Genomic DNA, 24,146 nt, shown 5'->3' on the forward strand with positions numbered 1-24,146 from the left:
TACAGAATGTATTACAGTGGCAGCGTCTTTGCACATGCTGTCTCCCTGCCAGTACAGAACACATGAGTCAAGCTCTTTTAAATGAAGTGTGATTTACAGTGACCCCCAAGGAGCTGAGCAATTGCTCACAGTGGAAATTCAAAACTGAAAACTGGATAGCTTTAACTTTTCTTCTCCCTCCCCAATTGTAGCTGTGGAAGAACAGCACGTACTTTTGGTTTGACCTACAGGATTATCATCACCTTTTCTACCAAGAAACCCTTCATCCTTACAAATTATGCAAGCAAGCTCAAGTAAGTCTTAAATAAGTCCTGTTACAAGATTCTCTAACCCAAAGGCAAATTGCTTTGGGGAACATGTTCAGCAAAAGAAACTTTCAGTGATTTCCATGGTGTAAGAGAGATGATTTAAGCATTCGCTAGGCATGTTTTCCCCTGGGATCTCCTTTCGAATTTCAGTCATTTGCTTCCTCCTCCCCATTTTATATAGCACGTACATGGTTGCTTTTTTGCCTCTGTTATTTGGAACAAACCTATTTTTCATATCAATAATGTTTTATTTAAATAGAGTGGTGGAATTGTCACTAGGTCTTCTAAGTTATATTTTCCCATACTGTAACAAAAATCCCATACAGTCAGTAAGAAGTATGAAGCACTGCGTGCCTTTTGTCCCACTCGAGAGGTCTATTCAGCTCAGAAACAGGAACTAAATATATTGACGCTTCTGAGGTGGAATTTGACCTTGCTTGTGCTACGTCACAGGGCCAGGACCAGGCGAAAGCCCAAGTAAAATATCAGGCAAAAGCCCAAGTAAAATACCAGCCCATAGACTGAAAGACGGAAAGAGTATTTCCTTTTGTATGAGATAATTTGCACAAAACATTTGAAGTTATGAATTAAAATGTTGAATTGTTTGCTAATACCTGTGCACAAACCATTTGAGAATTTCTTAGGACTGATTTACACATTGCAAGGCCTCCACGGGTCTGCCCTGGTCCTTTCAATCATACATGAGCTGGGAAATCCATGCTATGAACTTCTCTGTGGTACGGAGGCCTCATTCGTATTGGGACCACTGCGTGCTTTGAGATGGGCCTAAGCGTTTTCTTTCCACCATGTTTTCCTGACTGCAATGGCCCTAAGGGTCTTCTTTATTTCCCCATTAGAGAAATTTATGTGTAGCCAATATAACTTTCCTTAACAGGCTGTTTTGGATCTGGAAAACGGTATATGTGTATGCATTGCAGGGGAGATGAAATGTGGATTCGTTCCAATCCAAACTGGGCTTGTGCACATCTAGGAATTTTAGTTATTGAGCATGGAACTTCCAGCACACATTTGACTGACAGGAATGGAGCAGACATGAGGGGGATGTGAGGACTTTGTTATGCGCAAATCTTGTGCAGGCAATAGATACAGTTCCTTTGCAGATTGTTTTTACCCATCCTGGAAAAACGACCAATTGCATCGCACCAGATGCCTATGCAAAAGAAACAAATAGAAAGCATAATTAAAAACATGAGACAAAGCACCATGACAGGGCACTAACCAGATAATATATGTTGATTCAGCTTCTGAGGGCCAGATTTGAGATGGTGTCACCTGGCCAATCCACTTCTGCAAGGAACCGTCTATCGAATGTCCCTATTATGATTCTGATAGATCCTGAAACCAACCCTGTTATGGTCGATTGCCTTTCCCTCATCTAGAGATCAGTGCCGCTCTTCCTGCAGCTCTGGGACTATACTCTTGGAGGTGTCATTGTTCAGCTTCATACTGGTTGAGGTCCTTCCATTCCCAGATTTTCCGAAATGAACATCACTTGCTATCTCAAGAATATGACTCCTATTGTGGTTGGCTGTCAGCTTGCTCAGTGTAACCTCCCACGTTGTTCCACAGCTACACCTCAGAAAAACATGCTTGCTCTTCAAAGATCTCTCCCTTTGGGACTGACTACAACTGTCTCATGCCCGCCAGGGATTTTCCCATTAATTTTTCCAGTATATTACAAACTGTCCTGTGGTTTTTAAGTGCTGCTGCTGTTTTGAGTGTATGCTGCTGTTTTTTTAAATGCATCATTTTAAATTTGTTTTTAATTATGAGCTACCTTATTGACTCATTTTCATTTACAGTCCACTGTTCTCATTGAAACTAGAGGCAGATTGCAAATGCAGTAGAACTATCAGTCAGTCAATAAGTGGAATACGAAATATGATAACATTAGAAGGATAACTTTTAAATTTAAGAGCAAAGTTTCCTAGTAAAACAACATAACACAATGGGGCTGGGGCAGAATAGCTGGAAGAACTGAATGCCCAGTGGGGCAAAATGGCTACCAGTGGGGTGGGGTAGGAGCTGGATGAGGGGTGGTTGGGTTTCCCACAGTAAAGGATTTTGGAATGAAACAGCACCCTTTGTTTATCTGCCATGAGATGCACACAAATTTCTGATACAAAACAAGGCCAAAAATATACAATGGTTATTGTATATTGAGAAAACCACATTTCTGATGTTCCATATTTTATTTATTAGGGCATTTGTGCGCTGCTTTTCTTTCCCAGGGTACACTTTCTTTTGTGGATTATTGCAGTTCAGATATTTTGCACATACCTAGGGCTATCCAGGATAAATATTTTTTAAAGAAGAGTTGGATTTTATACCCCACTTTTCACTGCCCAAAGGAGTCTCCAAGTGGTTTACAATCACTTTCCCTTCCTCCCCAACAGATGGTGCAATCCTGAGCAGAGTTACATTCTTCTAAATCCATTGAAGTCAATGTACTAAGAAGAGTGTAACTCTTCTTAGGACTGGGCTGTAGGTATATGATATACAGAAAAACTAAAAATGACCCCTAAAAACAGGAAAGGTGGGAACAGGTTTGTTGTTTTCTACCAGTGAACCAATGTCCAGTTGATACTAAGCTATTAATGTACAATGTCAAGTGTAGAAAGCAAGAATTTCCTTTGAGGGGCAGTGATTATGAAAACTAGTCAGACAAGGATATAGGTGCTGCCCTTCTTTGTAATCTGCTAAATACCAATGGGGGAGAAGTGGTCAAGAAATCTACTACTACTACTACTACTACTACTACTACTACTACTACTACTACTACTACCACCACCACCACCACCACCAATTTCCTTGTTTGTCTTATAATGCAACTCTTAGATTTGCTTCCTGCTTCTTCTCACTCTTCCCTTCCTGGCAGCTGTGTAATTCTGTAATCTATTCCTATTGCATTGTTTATTTGTTAGATATTTTATGCTGACTGAGTAAATTGTTTTCCGTATTTTGTAATCCACCTTGAGTTTTCATGAGAAAGGCAGTCTATATATGATAAATGAACTGAATAAATAAATCGCTAGCAGCTGAGCTACACCTTTGTGTTTTCCCTGTCTCTCTTGGTCTCTCTCTTTCTCTGTGTCTTTCTCTGACTCTCATTCATTTATTCACACACACAATTTATCCTTTAAAATAAATACTTCGGTTTCTTTAACTGGCCATTCCTCCCAGCACGTTGTTTTATGAACAAAAACACATTGTGCCAAAACTACCCTATTACAAAATGCTGGGTTGAATTAATTTTTAGGTGTACTTCTTAAGTACTTAAGCAAAATACATGGAGGCTCTATTTCGCCATGAGCCGTATTGAGAGACCTGTCCTTCATATGTTTGTGTAGATCTTTTTTTTAAAAAGTCCTATAAACTACATAAGTCTCATGCAATTTCAGTGCTAATTGAAATTTACAATCACTTCCCCATGTTCCAGGGAGTGGGTGGGGAAGGCTTGCCATGACTTTCAGTGGGCCCATGGGGAAGTGATTTGCCCGCCGTTACTATGGAGAAGTCCTACCAAGATCACTGTGACCCTGTAAGTATATGCCGGCTATGACTTTTCTCCAGACTTGTCTCCCTTTTTAATCTTATTTCCAGGCTGAGCCCGGTGGTGACAGCAGAGCATTGCCCAAGGAGTATAAGTAGGAAATTGCAAAAAGTGATATCTGCACAATCATTAAAAGCAAATACGTCAAAATGCAATATGCGAAACTGTTCCATTAGCATAACTAACAGCCAAAAATGTGACATAACAAATCAACACATGTGCAGTAAATTTTGAGATCACGCTTGAAGTTCTTTTTAAAAAATATATATAACCACACAGGTTTTTTTTTTTTTAATTCATTGGAACAGGGATAAGACTCAAGTTGCATCTGATAAAGGGAGGGTGTCTTGTTATGTCCGTTGAGCCTTTCCAAATTCTGTATTCACATTTGGCACAAGAGAGGAGGAGGAGCATATACTGATTGCAGAGCAGACAAGGAGATTCTTGCAGCATATTGTTGTCTCTCCATGTTCATTATTTATATGCAACTCTGATTATTGCAGCTTTCTGATTCCATCACTGAACAAAGGATATTGGACATGAAATCCAGTAATCTGGGGTGCTCTAGTTTCATTTTTTTTTAAAAAAGCAAATTACTAGTCTCTGTTGGTGAAGGTAAAATTGAAGGTGTTTGGACAAGTTCTGGGTCAAATTTCAGCAGCCAGAAGATAGGAAAGCCAATCCCCAGGTGGACCTGGGGATCCCTCGAAGTTACAGGTCATCTCCAGATTAAAGAGAACAGTTCCCTGGGAGTCAATGGCTTCTTTGGAGGGTGGACTCCATAGCATTATACTTTAGTAAGGTCCTTTCCTGCCCCAAGTCCTGCCTATTCTTGGCTCCACCCTCCAAAGTCTGTGGATATTTCTCAGCCCATAGCTGGCAACCCTAGGAGTAGATTAGTACAATTTTCAGAAGTGAAGAGATGCAGCCTCATAGTATGCATAGCCTCATAGCGTCCTCCTATCTTTCCCTGTAACTATAAAAAACTGAATTAATTATACGTAGCAAGGACACCTAAGTAAATCAGCTGAAAGAATCTCAACTATGCGAGTTACAGAATTCAGCTATTTTTTATGCAGACTTTCGGCTACTTCAGGGCTCAATTTTTTAATTGGAAAGTACTGGGAACTTTAATGTCAGTTGCTCCCCTGTTCTCTAAGTCAGTAGTCCCTAACCCCCGGTCCGGGGACTAGTACTGGTTCGTGGATCAGTTGGTACCGGGCTGCGGCTCCCCCTTATCCTCCTCCTCGGCTACTGCCTCGGGGGCTGCCCTGCCACTCTGCTGCCAGATTGCCTTTGGTGCTCTCCAGCGGCCGCCATGGCTGGGGCTCCCCCTCGGCGTGGCACTGCGCAGCTGCTGCTGGCAGCGCTCCCCAGCTGGCTGTGGGAAGTCAGGGGTGCCAGCGGGAAAGCAAGTGGAGCAGGGGCTCAGGCGGCGGTAGCGATGTCCCTCGGCAAAAGACTACCAACCCCCCCCCCCCGGGCCTCAGTAGAATTGTCAAGCGTTGACCGGTCCCCAGTGATAAAAAGGTTGGGGACCACTGCTCTAAGCGATTAATCATAAGGGAGCACTTCTGTGTTTCGTTTCCTTTGAGTGTGTGAATGTACTACCTTTGTAATAGTGCTTTATTTACAAATATACAAGCAGCACACGAGTGGAAGCAAACAGGTACTCCCTCAACGTGGCAGATCCCTAATCTAGAAACAAAGGAATGGTTAGGTCATGGTAACAATATTCTACTATTGATGTTGGGACCCTTAAACTAGAAATGTTGAGACCAGGACCTCAAAGACTGTCCCCTCCTATTTTCTCTTTAAAGCAGGACTGCTTCATCAGAGCCTTGTACAATCAGTGTAATGGTTGTGTGAATAGGGCATGCACATGCTTTGTTTATTTTTATTATCTAGATTTATAGGCCACCCCTCTTGAACCCATTGTCTCAGGGCGGTGTACAGCACTAGAGATAAAACCAATAAAACATATAAGTACAGTAAAAATACAGTAAAAACTACTAAAGCAGGGGCAGTTCACACGATGGCTGTTGACTGCAAGCCATAGGCTCATACCAAAAGGCTCACGCCTCTAGCTCTGCCCACATTTTTATATCCACAGACAGGAAGCTCACCTAGACGTTATGCAACGGGCATGGTGTTTCTCAAATCTCCCTCCCTCTTCCTGTTACTTTATGCAAATACAATAGACGCAAAGAAGTCCCATGTGAGCTCCCATGGGGGCTAGCACAGGAGAACGTCATGGTGGGCTTGTACCCAGCATCTTTTTTTTTTCAACCTGCCTTTGCTCCTTGCACCACTGAAAAAGAATTCAATGTAATTACATTTCTCATTCCGTAGGTATTTCTGCTATAGCTTGTTGATATGCTGAAGAGACAACACATTCCAGGAAGTGTGTCGCTGTATGCATTGTGAAAGGAATGCATGTGGTTATTTTGTTCTGAGTCCATATGCAGAAGTGTAAAATGAATTGGAAAAGGAAAACAACAACCACATGTGGCAGCTGGCAATGGGGGGAGCCCTAGCTATGGGGAGGGGGCAGGAATGGAAGAATGTTATAAGAAAAATACTGCTGTTATAACAGAGATGGAGGATTAGATAGAAAGAGCTACCTTATTTCGGCATACGAATAATCAAAGTATTGTGTATATGAATTTAACCTCCTGATGGCCAAACACATGTTTTTACTCTGTCTCACTGAATTCTGTAACATTTAATGCTCAGCATTGCTTACTGCTATTTTGGAGTTAGACAATACAGACCTGAGGACCATTTCTGGCTTTACTGAGCAAGACAATGTCAATTTATCCAACTAGAATCAGGATTTAATGCCTACATATTAAACTGGTTTTGGGATTGGGGGGGAGGAATTGGATTTACTATCTCCAGATTTTGCCTTTTATAATATATATATATATATATATATATATATATATATATATATATATATATATATATATATATATATATATATATATATATATATATATATATATATATATATATATATATATATATATATATATATATATATATATATATATATATATATATATATATAAAGATGCAGACCCTGAGCAGAGTTAACATCTGGAGTTTGCTTTAGGCCTATCTCTAACTTTAATACATTTTATATTATACTGAAATATATAGAGGTAATATAGAGAAATGCATTTTTCTTTTTACTGAAAGAAAGAAAATTGCTGAATAAATGAAAGTGGTATACTTGAGCTATAACATGTATGGTGACTTTTGATTGAACTTTCCAGCAATTTATAGACACCCAGTTGAAAGTTTCTTTTTCATGTAATGGACAGGATTATACTCTAATTCTGGGGAGCACTGTCATATACAAGGAGTTTCACTACTCCATCAGACATCTGGAATGTACCAATAGGGCCGGAAGCAACCTTTAATACAGAAAGTGGATAATGTTCTTCCCCATGAAAAACTGCCCTGGAAATTTCTGTCATCTTGTGTTTTAAACTCATCTTTGTGGCTGTGAAGATAACGAGGCCTTTTTAGAGATTTGAAAGTGGCATGACTGATGTCCTCATATACTTCATACCACTTTCCTCTCTCTGTTAATGGATTTTGCAGCTTCTTGCAGAGTTGCAAAGCACTGTGGCCCAGAAGTGACAGGGAAATAAAAGAAACAGTGGTGCACATTATGCTTGTATCATTCCACTTCCATCTTCCATTTTCCATCTTCGCCAAGCTAAGCTACTAGCGCCCTATCTGGCCCCAGAGCCCTTGGCTATGGTGATCCATGTGATGGTCACCTCTAGACTGGATTATTGTAAGTCATTCTATGTGAGCCTGCTACAACTAATCCAAAATGCTGCTGCACATATCCTCACTAGGACACCATGGAGGACACATATAAGACCAATCCTGCAGCAGCTACGTTGGCTCTTGGTCAAGTTCTGGATTTGGTTCAAGGTTCTAGTGTTAATTTTTAAGGCCATTCGCTGTCTGGGACCTGTGTATCTTAGGGGCCACCTATCTGAATATGTCCCCTGCTACACTAGCTTGATCTCATCAGAAGCTAAGCAAGATCAGCTTAGATGCAAGTCTACTAAAGAAGTCCAGGGTTGCCACACAGAGGTAATCTCTTGGATGGATTCCTGTGAATTGGCTGCAACTTGATGTCACTTTCCTCCATCAGGGATCTAACTGAGCCAAGAACATGGCCAAGCTCTTTGGAGAAGTAGTTTGGCCCTGCAGCACCCAACGAATCTGTTCAGTGTAGCAATCTCAAAAAGCAGCCCCTGGCGAGATTGTGCCATTCATCATACTCACCAACCTGGATACCCCCGAAGTTTCCTCTTATAATTCAAATGTACGTTCCAAAGGCCATGGCACTGTATGAGGAGCCTGTCCAGTTGCATCATTGTATCCCCAGCTGTTCTTTAGTTGTGGTCTAAAAGGCCACTCATGATTTACGGTGTACTCTCAGATGGTTTCCAAATCCACATTAAAGGGAAGTTATAAATGCCCTCTTCTAGATCTGACAAAATCCAACTCTTTTGGAACTCCGATTCACTTGTCCTGCACGAGCACGAGTGGGTAGGCATGGCTATGCATGTGTGCGTCTTCTGCTACTGGGGCCTAGCTGCATAGGAAGAATAAAGACGGAAGTGTTTGAATTCAGTAGCCTTTCCCGCAGCTCCCGTACGTCTGTTGCAGTGCAAGCGAACACAGTGGCCTGCTGAGAGCCTTCAAGCCAGACATAGTTCTATAGAAGGCCTAGGTTTAATGGACATGCAAGTGCCTGTTGCTTTCCCAGCGTGTAAAACAAGAAGATGGTAACTGAGCCATTAAAAACACAATTCGGTGAGAGAACATTTCCAGCAAGGAAAACTATACACCCCCCTTCCTTTCATCCTTTCCTATTCTCAGTGCTTATATGTTGGTTATGAGTCACTGGAGGGCACTGAAGCTGCCTTTCTCAGCCTGAATAAAATGGCTAATCCTTTCCTAAGAGAAGCAGGGCTTTTTTATTTATTTATTTATTTTTTTAGGGATGCTGTATTGATTCATATCTGGCCTGTTTTTTGCTAGCCTCGTTTCTCGCATGCAAAAGGCACGGAGCCCATTAAAAGGTGATGTAAGCATAGCTTTATTAGCATTTAGGATCCTTCCATATAAATTCTTAGGTTGGGTATCATTCTGTGCCTAATTAGAAGTGTGTCTGCTCACTTTCAGTTTACTTTACAAGGCAAGTAGGAGATGTTGTGCATTCGATCCAGTGTGGTTCCTTTTTAGCTCTGTATCGATTTAATTCGCTGTCACTTCTGTACAAAGTTTGTGCACGTGCAAGTTGCATGCTTGTAGGCTTTATCAAAAGATCAGATCAGATGAATGTGTAGAGGCCAGGACAGTGAGTGTGATCTCACTGATAAGAACCAGCTTGGTGTAGGGGTTAAGAGATGTGGTCTTTACTCTGGAGAATCAGGTTTGACTCCACATTCCTCCACACTCAACCAGAGTGGCCACAGTCCTCTCACAGCTCTCAGCCTCACGTGGAGTCTGCGGTGGGGAGAGGAAGGGTAGGCGACTGTAAGCTGCTTTGAGACTCCTTTGGGTAGTCATAAGTGGGGTGCAAAAACTTGTCTCTTCTTAGTCCCTTAACAAGCTATTTTGATCATCATTTGAAACCAACTTGGTTCCCATGCACTTAATAACTATAGTGAAGGTCTCCACCTTCCATTTAGTGCCTGGAAGTCTCCTGATATTACAACCAATCTCTAGACTACAGATCTCAGTTAGTAGCTTAGTATCAACTCAGTTCCCTTGGAGAAAATGGCTGTTTCAGAGAATGGGTTCGGTGGCATTATACTCTGATGACATTCTTCCCGGCCACAAACCTGTATCCATCTTCCCAAATCTCCAGGAATTTTCCAAATGTACTAGAATTATATGGCAAATGTAGTAGAATTATGTAGTAGAATTATATGGCAAACTGAGGTTGTAGATTAGATTGTATATTGTAGGTTAATGCAGACAAGGAGAAAACACAAGGCAGGATTCTTAACGGTGGGACAGATTGTTAACCCACTTTTTGCTTTTCCACTTAACCAGTTCCTTTACGCCACTTATATTGCGCCTTCTGCCAGTATGGATATTGGACTACATCAGATTAAGAAAGATGAGATTTATCAGAAAATTGAGCCCCCATTTGAGGACCTTTTTGATCCAGCTGAAGAGTATATCCTCAGCCTTCTTTTGGAGCCATGGATGAAGATGTTAGAAGAAGACAGAATTACATATGGAAAGGTAATAAAAGAGTAGAGGATGCCAGGTAAGAAGGGTAGAAGCTGCATTGGTGTGAATCCTTCATTAGTTCTCTTGATGTGCCAATTATTGCATTTGAAGTCCTAAGGAGACTTGCACCAGTTTTATCTATTGAATGAGCCTGGATGGGTATACCTTTCTTGAGTTTTGCACTTGCAGTGTTGAACCAAGCAAGGAGAATGTGTGAGAATATCAGTCCTCTGCTTTTCACCAAATTCTCAACAAAAATTTAAAGTCTGTGTTTAGCTATTTTCAATTCAGAGTGTATTGTGTTAAGCCTGTAAGTAAGCCATAACTATTTAACAAAAACAACCACAACCACAATTGTAACCATTCCATAAAAATAAGAATGTCATTAATTTCCATTATAAGACTCAACTATATAAAGTCACTACAAAACTGGCCAACCCCATGGAGCAGGAAATATATTTTATTACTCTGTGGTCTGTAGATATTTTCCAAAACTGGTCTTTTGAGAGCCAGCTTGGTGTAGTGGTTTAGAGCAGTGGCCTTCCATCTGGAGAACTGGGGTTGGTTCATTACTCCTCCACATGCAGCCAGCTGGGTGACCTTGGGACAGTCACAGCTTTCTCAGAGCTGTCTCAACCCCACCTACCTCACAGGGTGTCTGTTGTGGAGAGAGCAATTTTTTAGTCCAATGGGACCTTTAAGACCAACAAAGTTTTATTCAAGGTATGAGCTTTTGTGTGCACTCACATTCCTTCAGATAGAATGTCCCATTCTCAACTATTAGATTTTTACGGTCTGGCTGCTGGGCATGAAGTTCCATCCACTGCTCCAATTATGATGAGGTGAATCTTCTCAGCACAGTGTAGAAGAGCAGTATATTTATTGTCAGCGTCTGCTCGCGGTTGGATGTTGCCTTCATTCAAGTATTTTCAAGCATACTAGGTATTCATTGAGCATACATCATAGAAAGAGAGATGAAGGGGGTAATTTGAAAGGAGGGTTTCATCCATAGTGCCATGTTTGCAATACCTTAGTTCATGGTAGGAAGGTGCATGAAACAGCAATTAAGGGAAGATTCTTGGGATCCTAACGTATGTTGCCTGGTGCTTAGTGGAAGGAAGGCATGACATTAATATGATAAAAATAAATATTTTACCCCCATTGCGTATTAATTGGACAGGCTGTGCAAAATTAAACTTGACCCATGTTCTTTTCACTGACTTTAGAATCTGGAGAATCCCCCCCCCCACTTCCTTTCCTTTAACTTCAAATGTAAAACAAACCCTTGCCTTAAGTTTGTATTAAATTATTAGAGGTTCCTTCTGAACACAAGTCTTCTATCTGTTCTTCAGTTTGCGCAAGCCTCAGTCTCTTTGCAACGTTTCCTTTTCGTACTGAAAAATCCCCATCCCCTTGAAATGAAGAGTCTGTTCCACTTTGAGGGGAAATTTTGGTTCAGCAAATCTTCTGCTTGAATCATCTACTCCAGGGATGCAACTTCCAGAGATAGGCCTCCTAAACATCTGTCTTGTTATTGGCAAACGCCTCCCTTTTCTACCCACTGTCACTGGCAGTCTGCCGCTCCTGCCCCCTCCATCTCTCCTCCTATAATGTATGCTGTGTGGATGACATAAGATATTATTTTTATTAGGTGGGGCTGGTGGAAGAAACTCGGCAGCTGGACTCAGTGTACTTTAGAAAGCTGCAGGCTTTGCAGGAGGAGAGCATTTCCAAGAAAGATGAGGTAAGACAAGCACCTATTAACAAAAACAAACTCTTTTCTTTCTCTCCCTCTTGCCGAACACACCAGGAGGTTAACACTTCTGTGTCTTAATGCCCGAATTCGGAGGGACTTGTAGAACTTGATAGAGCACTGGTCAGCATCACTGGCTTTTAAGGGACAGTCAGAAAGATCCAGTTCATACAAACTCTGGCATAACAGCGGCTTGAAGGCTTTTTAATGCAGCAGTGGAGGTGGGGGACACATAATCTGGCCAGTATAAAAGAAATTCACTGGCTACCAAGAAGATTCTTGCTGGATCAGACTGAATATACCACCTATAATCATGTATCCTGTTTCCCTCAATGCCCAACCAGATTCAACTGTAAAGCTTTAGAAGTTAGGACAGGGGTTCGCACTGACCATTTACGTACTGGAGGTTTCATGCCAGGCTGCAGGCTGGAGTTTTGGTCCTGGCAGGTTGCCCAACCTCTTCCTGCACCCACATGGGGGAGCATTTGGCCTGGTGCATCTCATCCGCCCCTGATTTGTGCTCCTGCACGGGAGCCGGGGCAGTGAAGTTCCCAGTGCATAAACGGACACTGTGGTACCCATGGGCACCATGATGCTGTGGACACCTTTCTGGGTCCCCACCAAGCTTTTTTGAAAAGCGGGCAGGGCTACCTGGGGCTTCTGCCCAGCAGGACTTGGGCACCAGAGACCTGCTTGGCTGTGCAATTTTTTTGTGCACTTGAAGATGTATGCAAGAAAATATTTTTGAACAATGTGTTCATTTTTAAAGGCATCCTATGAAACAGAGCTTTTGTGTGAAATGTTGAAGAAGGTACTGTTAGAATTATCCATGACTGCATGGCATTACGTTTTGTGGTTGGCTCCATCCATTGTAGCAGCCGTGTCGTGGTTATTCCCATCACCTTGTGCTAAATGTCTGAAAAGACTGAAAAAGGTTGGGGACCCCAGAGTTAGGGCATAGAAGTCTCTCTCAGTTGTTGCCTCATGGAAGTAACTGGTATTTTGAATTATGTTGTCTCTGTTTAGTCCACATAGCTAATAGCAGTGCCGGTGGCTCAGTCTTCCATGGATCTGTCTAATCCCCTTTTCAACATCTTCTGTACCAGTGGCCACTGATAGATCTTGTGGCACTGACTTCCATAAGTCAACTAGATGTTCTATGCAGAAGCTCTTTCTTTGCTTGTCTTGAATCTTCTACCCACCCAAGTTCCAAGAATACTATCGGAGAGAAAGTAAAATAAATGTTAGACACAATGTTGTCCCCATTAAGTTATTTTCTAAAAACACCGAATTCTGAAAGAACATAAGAAGTGCTTTGCAGGATCAGGCCAGTGGTTCATCTAGTCTGGCCATGACCAGTCTAGTCCATCTAGACCAGGGGCTCATGGGAATTGTAGTCCATGGACATCTGGAGGACCACAGGTTGATTACCCCTGATCTAGACCAACCAGGTGCCTTGGAGAGTCAACAAACAGGGCATAGAGGCCAAAGCCCTCCCCTGTCTTTCATCCTAGGGAATGTGGTTATGCTTCATTGGTTGTGCTTTTTCCCAGTTTTACATTATTCCTTTTGAGATGGGGTAAGCAGAATTGTACAAAGCTCTGCAAAGAAGCAAATTTAAAAGTCCTAAACAGATGATCTGAACTTAGGATACTTGAAGGGCTGCATGCTCCCATACGGCCCTGCCTGGCCTTTAATATCTGCGTTAGAGACCTAAATCTGCTATCTTCTGCTATATTTTGTTCATCATGTACAGCAGGTATCTAATAGAGCCCCTGCTTTAGTCTGCACTCTGAGCAGCAGTATCCAATCTCAGAACAGCGATTGAAGCAGACCTGCCCATAACACACAGGCAGTTTTGCAGCTCACTGTTTTGAAATTCCTTCAGGTGTTTGTCTGAAGCAGCTGAACAAAGTTTGAGTCCCATGGCACCTTTAAGACTCACAAAGTTTTATTCAAGGTCTAAGCTTTTGTGTGCCGTGCACTTCCTGAAATACCTGAGGAATAAAACCCTGTTGGTCTTAAAAGTGCCAGGGGACTCAAACTTTGATTTGAAATTCCTTGTTTTCTTTGTACTCAATTATTTTATTCATTTGTTATATTTAAATCCTGCCTTTCAGGCAATTGTCTGCTGATATGGCTTATATTCCAGTGGGTAACTGAACTAAGTCTGAGTCCAGTGTCACCTTTAAGACCCACAAAGTTGAATTCTGGGTATAAGCTTCCATTTTTGGTCTTAAAGGTGCCACTGGACCCAGACTTTGATATGACTTAGTTATGTCTTTCATTAGCAGTCAATGGCTGGCAGCTAGTGGGAGATGGAAGCGGAGGGATGTGGGGGATGCTGGCATTGCACACGACATGATGTCACTTCCAGAGGAAACTGGAAGTGACGTTGTGCCATGTGCAACACCAGCAAATAAAAAAAATCATAGCTGGATACCTGGCAATCTGTATGAATGGACGTATATTGGTGTCCTTCAGATGGGCATATACATGCTTTGAGAAAAACAATTGATTTATATGTTGTTGACTGATTCAAAGTGATGGTGACATAAATAAATACCTGATTTGGTTGATTCTCCTTCCTTCTAGGTCTCTAAAGAAGGGGGCTAGGCCTAAAGACCTTTTTGTAGTCATATTATGACCCATCTTGGGGAACCAGAATGCTTTGAATTTCAACATATTTTCTCTCCTGTTCGTTAGTTGTTTGAGTCCCGCAAGCCATCTCGAATTGTCAGGGAGTTGTGTAGCAGCCATTCATGGCTGAGCGTTCCCTGTCCTGGATCCTCGTTCTTGTGAGTGGCCTCTCCTTTAAGTTTGGCCCTGAAAGACAGTTCTGTAAAAGCACAGAAGGTGCCAGCAATCTGTGGAAAGAAGAGGTATCAGCAGGGATTACGAAAAGGGTTACTCATTTTATCTAGATTGTCTCACACCATTCTTTCATTAGGAACTGGCTGTTGAAAAGAGGGTCTCGATGCATGTTGATTCTGCTAAAAGCCCAGAGCCTCCAAGCGAAGCCCCTGAAGAAGTTGGGTCATACAACCTTGCTGACTTGACACGCAACAGGCTAGATTTGGAAGAGTTCCGATTCTTCCTCAAACAACACTCTGCAAGGTATTTCCTCTGCACTAGCCTGGGTCTTGTTTTGCTGAGATAAGTTTGTGTTACTGATATTTCTATCTCACTGTATATTTCTTCTTTCAGAATGAGATAGGTGCAGAGAAGCAGGGATTCCCCCCCCCGCCTTTTATCAGCAAAGGTCTCCCAGCTGTTTTGTGAAGCTCTGTGTTTGCTAATGGCTCTCAGCAGTGTGGAAGGAATGTCACACTGAGACAGATGTGTGTACTCCATTCCAGAGTTCCACTTACCCAGAGCAAACATGGATCATCTTCCCTTCCTTTCTGGCCTGTTCGCTAGACATATTCCATTCCCATCAATGGAAGAGGCATGAGATATTCCATACTTCAGGCTGGAAATGTAAGAATGGTTCTGGCCCAAGACATTCTGCTGTCCCAAACAGCTCCATCATTCAGTCCCAAAAGAAGAAGAAGAAGAGTTGGTTCTTATATGCCGCTTTTCTCTATCTGGAGGAGTCTCAAAGCAGCTTACAATCTCCTTCCCTTTCCTCTCCCCACAACAGACACCCTGTGAGGTGGGTGAGGCTGAGAGACCCCTGATATTACTGCACCATCAGTACAGCTTTATCAAGGTCACCCAGCTGGCTGCATGTGGGGGAGAGGGGAATCGAACCCGGCTCACCAGATTAGAAGTCCACACTCCTAACGACTACACTAAGCCCTTCCTTCCTTTTCTGCTTCCCATGGCAGGTTCTGGAATGCATCTCTTGTTCACTATGGCTGCTGCCCAGTCCACAGTGGACGGTTGGCTGTACGTGGGAGCTTGGGGAGCATCTTGTGGGTCATGTGCAGCTTCTGTTTCCTCAACCCATCTTGTACTGTCAAGTGAATGTCACTCTCCACAACTCACTTATGGTGACCCCATGGGGTTTTCAAGACAAGAGATATTCAGTGGTTTGCTGTTGCCTTCCTCTGTTTAACAGCTCTGGTATTCCTAGGTGGTCTATCCAAGTATTAACCAGGGTCAACACTGATTGGTTTCTGAGGCCCGATGAGATTGGGTTAGCCTGTGCTCTCTAGGACCCATTCCGCACACATAGGATAACGCACTTTCAATGTGCTTTCGCAGCTGGGTTTTCCTGTGTAGGGCCCATTATGTACGGAGTGGAAAGTCCGCATTCGGGGTGGAATGGCAGCGGCTAAAATCACCAATTATGCACGCTGCAGGCGGCAACTGGGTGCAGAGTCAATGTATGCCGCCGAAAAAGCCACATTAGCGAGATGTCGAAGAAAGTGGAGCTTCCCGGGACCAGGGTGCAACCAGAAGCGGCTCCAAAGTATCCGCGTGCATAATCAGATACTCTGGGTTTTGCCGCCGTTGCGTTCCATCCAGTGTGTAATCGGTTTGCTTTGCTTCTTCCTCCTCCTCGTTCTCCATGCCGCCGTTTCAGCGGCCGTGCATAATAGGCCTAGAACAGGAAAATCTACTTCTAAAGTGCATTGAAAGTGCATTATCTATTGTGTGCAGAAGGGCTGTAGGTCAGAGGTATAGGGTACTGAATATTTTAAAATAAATATTTTAATGGGACAGTATTGTAATTTATTGTTTTTATACATGTTGGTCCCTGCTCTGGGGATGGGCGGGTGAAAATTAATGGGAAATTCATGGGAAATTCATGGGAAATAACAAGGGATCTTTGCCCCAAGGAGCTTACAATATCAGTTCAGACGGGAGGGGTGCTTGTGAGCTGAGGTGACGGCTGTGGAATTGGACCAAAGGATTTATGAAATCTGGGCAGCTCCGGCTGCCATGGAAGGGCCTCCTCCTCGGCCTCAGCATTCATTCCAGAAATATAACGGGACGTGAGTTTCTCCTTATAGGCAGTTAAAGGCCACTGGACATTTTACAGCTGTGGAGGCCTCTTTAGTTCATTCCAGGTGGTATCCGTTTCCATGCGGTGAACAGTCAATGTGGATCTGCTTGACGCGCGGATCAGGTTACTTTCACCACACAAGATCGCATGCGGCCGCCTCTCAGACTGCAGCAAGGGTGTGGTAAAAAAACCACCGCCCGGCCTTTGTGGCGAATTGCTCGCGGCGCACTAACAACTCCCCTGGCGACCATGGCTGTTGGTTTGGGTTAAAACCTTAATCTGTTCAAAATGGCAGCCCCAAAGTTTTTTCTTTCTTTCTTTCTTGGCAGCATTGACCTCACGTGTTGGATTGACATCGAGCAGTTCAGGAGGATGCTCCACAAGGACAGAAAGCAACGGGAGGCAATATCTAAGGATATTAAAAATAAATATCTAAACAAAAAGTATTTCTTCGGACCCGACAGCCCAGCTACAAAAGAGGAACAAGAACAGGTCAGTGGTTACTTTTAAAGCCCCCACAGATTCATACCCAAAAGCCTTTATTGGCGTAAAAAAAGTAAATCCTTAATGAATAAAGTTCACAGACAAGGGCATCTAAGAGAGCAGCAATAGTTCCCAACAGTCTCCATCAATGGGAGATTTATTCTTAAAATGGGCAACAAAATTTTGGATATCTCAAAAATAGCTGATGGGTCTGTCTCCTTCAGTATCATTTTAATAAAGCCTTCAAATATGGCCATGGTGGGTCGGCTCACTCCAACTTAACAGGGGCTCGCCTTGGTCTCAGGCAGAGAAAAAAAATCTTTCCCAACATCTGTTCTAATGTCCCAATTCACATGTTACAAAGAACTCTGTGGCACACAAAGGCTTGATTCAGATTGTGGCACGCAGAAAGAGGGTGCTAAATCTCCCCTGCCCCTGATAAGCCTTCCCAACCTTATTATTATTATTTCATTTATAAAACCTTAAAAAGGCCAGGGGAGCCACTGTTTGCCCTACCGGGGAAATGTGCATATGCTGGTAGATACACATCATTTCAGGTCAGGAAGATGGCCCGAATGAGGTTTAAACACCCTCTCCCCTCAGACTGTGGTTCAGATTACAAAATTCAATACTGTGGTTCCTGGACGCTTTAGGCTGATCCTGAACTGAGCAGGGGGTTGGATTAGGTGGCCTGGGTGGCTCCTTCCAACTCTAGGGGCCATTTCGCACGGCTTCAAAATAGCACAATGGTTGCTAATTGGAAACGCTACTAATTTGCCATAACCCACGACGTCGTAGACAATCTGCAACAATCCTGAAACCGACCCGCAAAAAGCGCTTCGTTGTAGCGCTTTCGGGGGAATCCAGAAAAGTGGATTCACCCTCCGGATAGCGATACACTCCTGCAACCAATCTGCAACAGTAGCGCTAAAGACCTGTGCGTTACCATTGTTGCTGGTTCTTCAAAGTCCCTCCCCCTGGCTCTCTCCTCCAAACTTCCGGCGAAGCGATCGCCATTTTTTTTTCTCCGAGCGAGCGGGGATAAACGCACCAGCGAGCCTCTTTCTGTTTAGAGGCTTCCCTGGCTTCAGTCCTTCACCTTTAGTCACTAAGCACAAACCACGTAAAAGCCCGTTTGCTGAAATAAAGTCCCTTTATTTTTTACACATAAATTCAGCCGAAAATCGGGACCGTGAGAGGGGGGGGGGATTTTTTTTTTATCACTCGAGGCAGCGTGCAAACGATCATACAATCAAACGACAGCTCACGTTAGGCAGCTGGATGGGTCTCTCCATAGCAATGAATCTACCTAGATTCGTTGCTATGGGTCGGTTTTTTTTTTAAAAAACCTTTCTTAAAGGGAAAGGGGCTGTTTGGGAGCATGCTAACGGCTGCCCATTGGCTGCTTGACGGCCAGGGGCGGGACGAGCTTGGCAATAGCGCTTCCTTTCTAGCGATTTCTGCCGAGACCGGAAGCCTGTGGGAAACGCTAAAAAACGCAACTGATTCCACTACAAAGGCAGGTATGCATAACGACGAATTCCACTATTTTAAATGGCGATTTTTCATTCCGCAAACAATTTGCAACAAAGATCCTCGTGCGAAAAGGCCCTAGGATTCTTTGAGTCTATGAAATTAGAATCAGGTCCAAGTCCCACAGAGAGGTACAGAACGCTGGAACCTTTCTTTGTAGCATGTGAATTAACCAGGGACCGAGGTTTTCTGTACACAAGGCATGCACTCTGCCTCTGCATCATATTTCCTTCCTCTTTAGGCAAACTTTTCTATGATGTAATGCCAAGGCCAGCATCAGCATATCCTAGGGTGGGGCAGTTGCCAGGGCCCACCACCAGACACACTCCACCCGTGCACTTCCCTGCCACCAGCCTTCATGCCCTTCCCCGTTTGATTGCTTGGACTGCTCCACCACCCATGGTCCCAGCTACCCAGGGAAAGGCATATGGGTGAAGCCTATGGGTGGCAGTCTTGATGGGCTGGGCAGCAGTGTTCCCAACTGCATGTACTGGCCAGTACTGTCAGGACAGGGTGTGTAGATGTCGTAGGCAACTGAGTATGGGCAGTAGGAGGGTTTCCTGACTGCACACACACAACAGGAAGGCAGAGGTAATCCCCTTCCAAAGTCCAGATACTAGTTAAAGCACACTCACAGATTCATGTCCAAAGAAAAGTCAAAAGGCAGAGTTCTATAGCACAGGCCAGGGTCAGAGACAAGGCAATCAATCGGGAGTGCTGTTGCCAAGGTCAAGCTCTACTAGACACTAGACCGGGCTTTCTCAACCATTGAAGACCCCCTGAAATATTATTCAGGCTTCAAGAAACCCCAGAAGTAGTGTAATTGTGCAGAATATGGTTGGGAAGCAGAGCTGTGGACACGCCCTCCCCGGGGCCCCTCCCCTTCCTGCCCCCTCCAGGCTCATCATTGGCCATATGGGGGAGGGCTGGGTGACATGACCATATATAGTCATATCACCCGACCAACGCTTAACAAATTTAAAAAAATTAAACATTAATTAATTCCCACCCATTTGGGAAACCCTTCTCGGGTTGCCAAGAAACCCCCGGGTTGTCTCCTGGTTGCCTAGAATCCCTGGTTGAGAAAGCCTGGGCTAGACACATTGCTTCCACACAGTCACTCCCTGCAATTGCTGGTGATACATTGGAACAGTGAGGCCTACAAGGTCCCATATGTGAGCTGAAAATGAACCTGAACAGAACATGCACAGGGATTCCGCAATGCATAGGGATTCTGTGGCAGACAGGCAGAGGTTCCTTAGCTGATACGTAGATTAGGAAAAGGCCAGGACATTTGAAAATAGCTGTGTTGAACTATGTAAAGGGTAGACATGTTGAGGAGGGGGCCACCTTGTTCACTGCTACTTTAGAGACAAGGACTGGGACCAAAGGATTAAAATTACAGGAAAGGAGGTGCCACTTAAATATTAGAAAGCATTTTCTGATGATGAGGCCTGTCCTTAAGTGGAATGTGCTGCCTTGGAGGGTGGTGGAGCCTCCTTCATGGGAAGTTTTTAGGAGGAGATTGGATGAGCACCTGTCAGGAGTGTGATTGTTAAGTCCCTACGAAGGTGGGGGGCTAGACTGGACGACCCACTGTGGTCTCTTCCAGCTCTATGTGATTCTGATTCTGAAAACTACTGCCTTAAACTTTTGTTAGCCTGTCATCTGAGGTCTTAGCTTAGTGTTTTTTTTCTCCAAAGCTGGTTAGATAGATCTTTCAGTTGGAGAGATCTGTTCTCTTGCAGCTAAACCAACATTTCACACTTGGTAAATGGGGAGGATTGGCTGTGTGTCCCCTGCCCCTGGGGTTCTGTAAAGTTTCTTGACGTATAACTGGCCTCATCTGGTGACTGATGATATTTAAAATGCCAGTGGGGGGGCTTATTTCTCAAGGGGTTCTCTCTGATGTGGTTACTATCACCTGCCACTTTACAGGGAGACCTTGGTAAGAAATATCCACACAGCGAAATTGCAGTGGTGAAATAATTATACAATGACTTTAACCACATCCAAAATAAATGAGGAAATTCATGTTTATGGCCTTGAGACGGGGGACCCTAAGAAACTCTGTGCCAAAATATTGTGTGAAAACTGCCAAAACTTTCCCTGTTGCCTGATGAGTTTATATCTCTCAGCCAAGATGTACAATCAGATTTTTTAAAAGAAATCATATAAAGAACAGCCCATGAAGAAACCAAGACTTATGTTCAGCTCTTTCTGTTATGCATAACATTGGGGGAAAAACCACTGATGACCAACAAACGTGTTCCTCCATTATATATCTTTACTACTGTGACATTAATTAAGACCAGGGTGAGCTATTACTGAGGAAATGAACTATTTCCAGATAAGGTGAATCCAGCTTCATTTTTCGCAGAGGGCCTGCATAAGATCAGGAGCTCAAGGAAACCGAGATTACTTGTAATCTTTCTAGGTTGTTTTACTTAATTATTTATTGGGCATAAAGTTTCTACAGTCTACTGGTGTGTTTGCAATCCTTTAGATAATGAAATTAGGTGGAGGCTGGGGAAGCATCCTTCATGACCAGGTTCCTCCCTTGATCCTGCTGGAGATTCAAAAGTATGTTCAGAAGAGACTCGAGAAAAAGTGGTTGCCACTCTTTATGAGACGTGAAGAATCTGGGGCACAGGCTAAAATGAAGGTAAAATATTAACACAACTACTTAAAATGTTGTTGTTGTTGTTCAATTCATTAACTTGCCCCCTTCTGCATCCAGGCTCAGGGCAGTGCATTTTGGGGGGTTTTGTGCTGAATTTTTGGGGACCAGAAATTCCCATGATAGAATGGTCGGACAGCTCATACATGAAAAGCGTCATAGAGAAGTGGTGACTTTGGCATTTGGGGGGTCTAATTGACCCCCACCCGCCTCCCATCTCGCTGGCATTCCTGTTAGCAACTGAAGACTTAAGAGGCAGCAGAAGTCTGATTGCACATCTGGCTTGTTCCCTGGAGTGGGAGGCTGAGGGTGCAGAGAGCTTAATCTTAGCTGCAGAATTCCACTTTCCGCACACAGCCGCTCCCTCTACGGAGCACACAAATGAAATCCAGCCCCGCATAGAAGCTGGGAGTTGCTGAGTAGCAGAGAAGAAAATGAGCCCAAAGAAAATGAGCTGGGTTCCCCCAACACTCTGCCTCGTCTGTTTCTCACACGGCCCACTCCACAATTCCTCCCATCTGGGGCTGCCTGTTCTGTTAGGAATGGTTCTGAGTTCTTCTTCATCCGCACAATAGCTAAGCAGGCAGAAGTCAGCGACTGGCGATCAGCCAGGCCCTTGCCTGACTATGTGAAAGAATTATTATTTGCTAGGCTGCGCAATGAGTCTTCTGGGTGGGAAGAGTGTTGAGCCCGGTGCCACATCAGAGAGGAAAAACTGGTGAGTTTGCAGAGTCTTCAGGCCATTGGTTTTTATGGCAGGGGAGCTGGGAGAAAATGGGCTGTTCACAGGCTGCCAAAGGAAGGAACAATAAAATCCTGTTTCTGGTTGGGTTTTTTTTTTTAAGACTTCTTTCAGCTTTTTTTGTATGTGCCTTTTACCCCCCCCCCTTCTTTTTGCCCCTGAAGGCACCTGTATGTTTTCCAAGCTCGAAAGGGCATGCAAATTAAGCATCAACACAAGAGGGAGGTTACCCTCCTCTGCTCTCAGCACTACTTCCCCCCCCCCAGACACCCCCCCCCTTTCAGTTCAATTTTTAAAAACCCATGAGAATTCCTGGCTATGGGTTTCCTGTGTATTCTCTAGTTTGATTATGGAAGTGACCCGATTCAGATATTTCAGGAAGCAAGCCCATGTATTTCCACCACATGCCCTTGTTTTAAGGCCGCTGGTGCCAGCAGTCTGGGCCAGCCTGACCTTCTGCTTCTTGGACTTTGGAGGAAATAGCAATATCCTTTCCTAGGGATAATGCAATCCATCCAAACTTTGTAGAGTGCATCTCTCTAAAGGGCAGAGTAGCTCACTGCTGTACGTAACAATGCTTTGCATTCAAGCACAGAGGTCTGGGGCTTGCCTTGAGCGTATTTAAAATAAGCATGCTCTTTTTCCTCCCCCTCATTCAGCCGCACCTGCAAGATGTCGCAGAAGATATCTTGATTCAGAAACGCGAGAAGAAAGTGGAAACGTGGAAGGCAAGCTGCATTTTGTTCTGTTTTTCTCTTGGTTCTATTCCGGGCTTGCACAACTCTAGACAATAGACAATCCAGCCCGTTTGCAAACATTTGGGTCCTTAGAGTTCTCTTCCTCATTGCCGGAGAAGCAAGGGCAGACGTTATGTGCATAATCCTATAAACCAGAGAACCAGGTTGTCGCAGAGAGTTAAAACAATTGAGTGCGTCCACAGTGGGTTCATCCAGACAGATATGTTCTTTTTGAGCCCTAAACACAGAGGCTAGGGCTCTGTGGATCTTGTTTGGGTTTGAAAACGAATCTCTGAGAATCTTTGCTTTCATTTTTAAGAACAAAGGTTTTTAGTCCTTAACAAGATAATGAAACTTAAAAAAAAAAAACACTCGTATCTACTGCTAAAAACATTCAAAAAAAACATTTCTGTCTATCCAGCTGGTCAGAGGTTTGGAAATCACAGGTAGTACAGGTAATATTTAAAAGAGAATTAAATAAGAGCTTAAATACGCACAGAGGGGCACAGCACCGAGCTGCTTCATAGAATAAAATAGTTTTATTGTGAGAGAAAGAACTCTGTATAGAAAGAGGAGAGAGGCCTACCTAACTGTAAAAACTGTTCTGTTCTGTAATCATTCTGTCTGTTCTGGCAGTGAGCAGGGAGGAACTATACTTAAAGGAGCAGGAAATCTCCAAGTGAGCTATTCAAAAATATCAGGAAGTTCCTATTCTAACTACGCTACATACACATCTCTGAAGCCCCCTGTTGGATATTCTTCACATGCTTTTTGATCATTTGCATATTCCAAAACACGAATAATCCCCAGAAGCTGGGCTATCTGGATTAATCAATGTGTGAATATACGTTAAGAGCGTAGAGAGGCCATAACGTTTCCATTCTTCAAAGCAATCATAGTTGCTAAATTAATTGTGCTGGGCTCGTTTTCGTTCATTACGCTACATATGGTTCCCATCATCCCGCGGCTGGTAAACCATGCCCCAGGCAGACAAGCAAAGAGGAAGAGACATTAGCAGTGGAATAGGCTGCCTAAGGAGGTGGTGAGCTCCCCCTCACGGGCAGTCTTCAAGCAAAGGTTGGATACACACTTTTCTTGGATGC

At 43.6% G+C, this 24,146-nt stretch overlaps 1 protein-coding gene across 1 annotated transcript in view; it reads left to right on the forward strand.

Moving 5' to 3' along the window:
• RGS22 (regulator of G protein signaling 22) overlaps positions 1–24,146 on the forward strand; it is a 76,183-nt gene that overhangs the window by 31,105 nt on the left and 20,932 nt on the right. Inside the window, exons 15-21 of the mRNA XM_077351811.1 lie at positions 192–293; positions 9,979–10,173; positions 11,813–11,905; positions 14,865–15,031; positions 17,198–17,360; positions 21,391–21,549; positions 22,966–23,034. Coding sequence (XP_077207926.1) covers positions 192–293; positions 9,979–10,173; positions 11,813–11,905; positions 14,865–15,031; positions 17,198–17,360; positions 21,391–21,549; positions 22,966–23,034 — 948 coding nt within the window. The remainder of the gene's footprint in view (positions 1–191; positions 294–9,978; positions 10,174–11,812; positions 11,906–14,864; positions 15,032–17,197; positions 17,361–21,390; positions 21,550–22,965; positions 23,035–24,146) is intronic.

Source organism: Paroedura picta, chromosome 9, assembly GCF_049243985.1.
Source record: "Paroedura picta isolate Pp20150507F chromosome 9, Ppicta_v3.0, whole genome shotgun sequence".
In the NCBI taxonomy this organism is placed as follows: Eukaryota; Metazoa; Chordata; class Lepidosauria; order Squamata; family Gekkonidae; genus Paroedura; species Paroedura picta.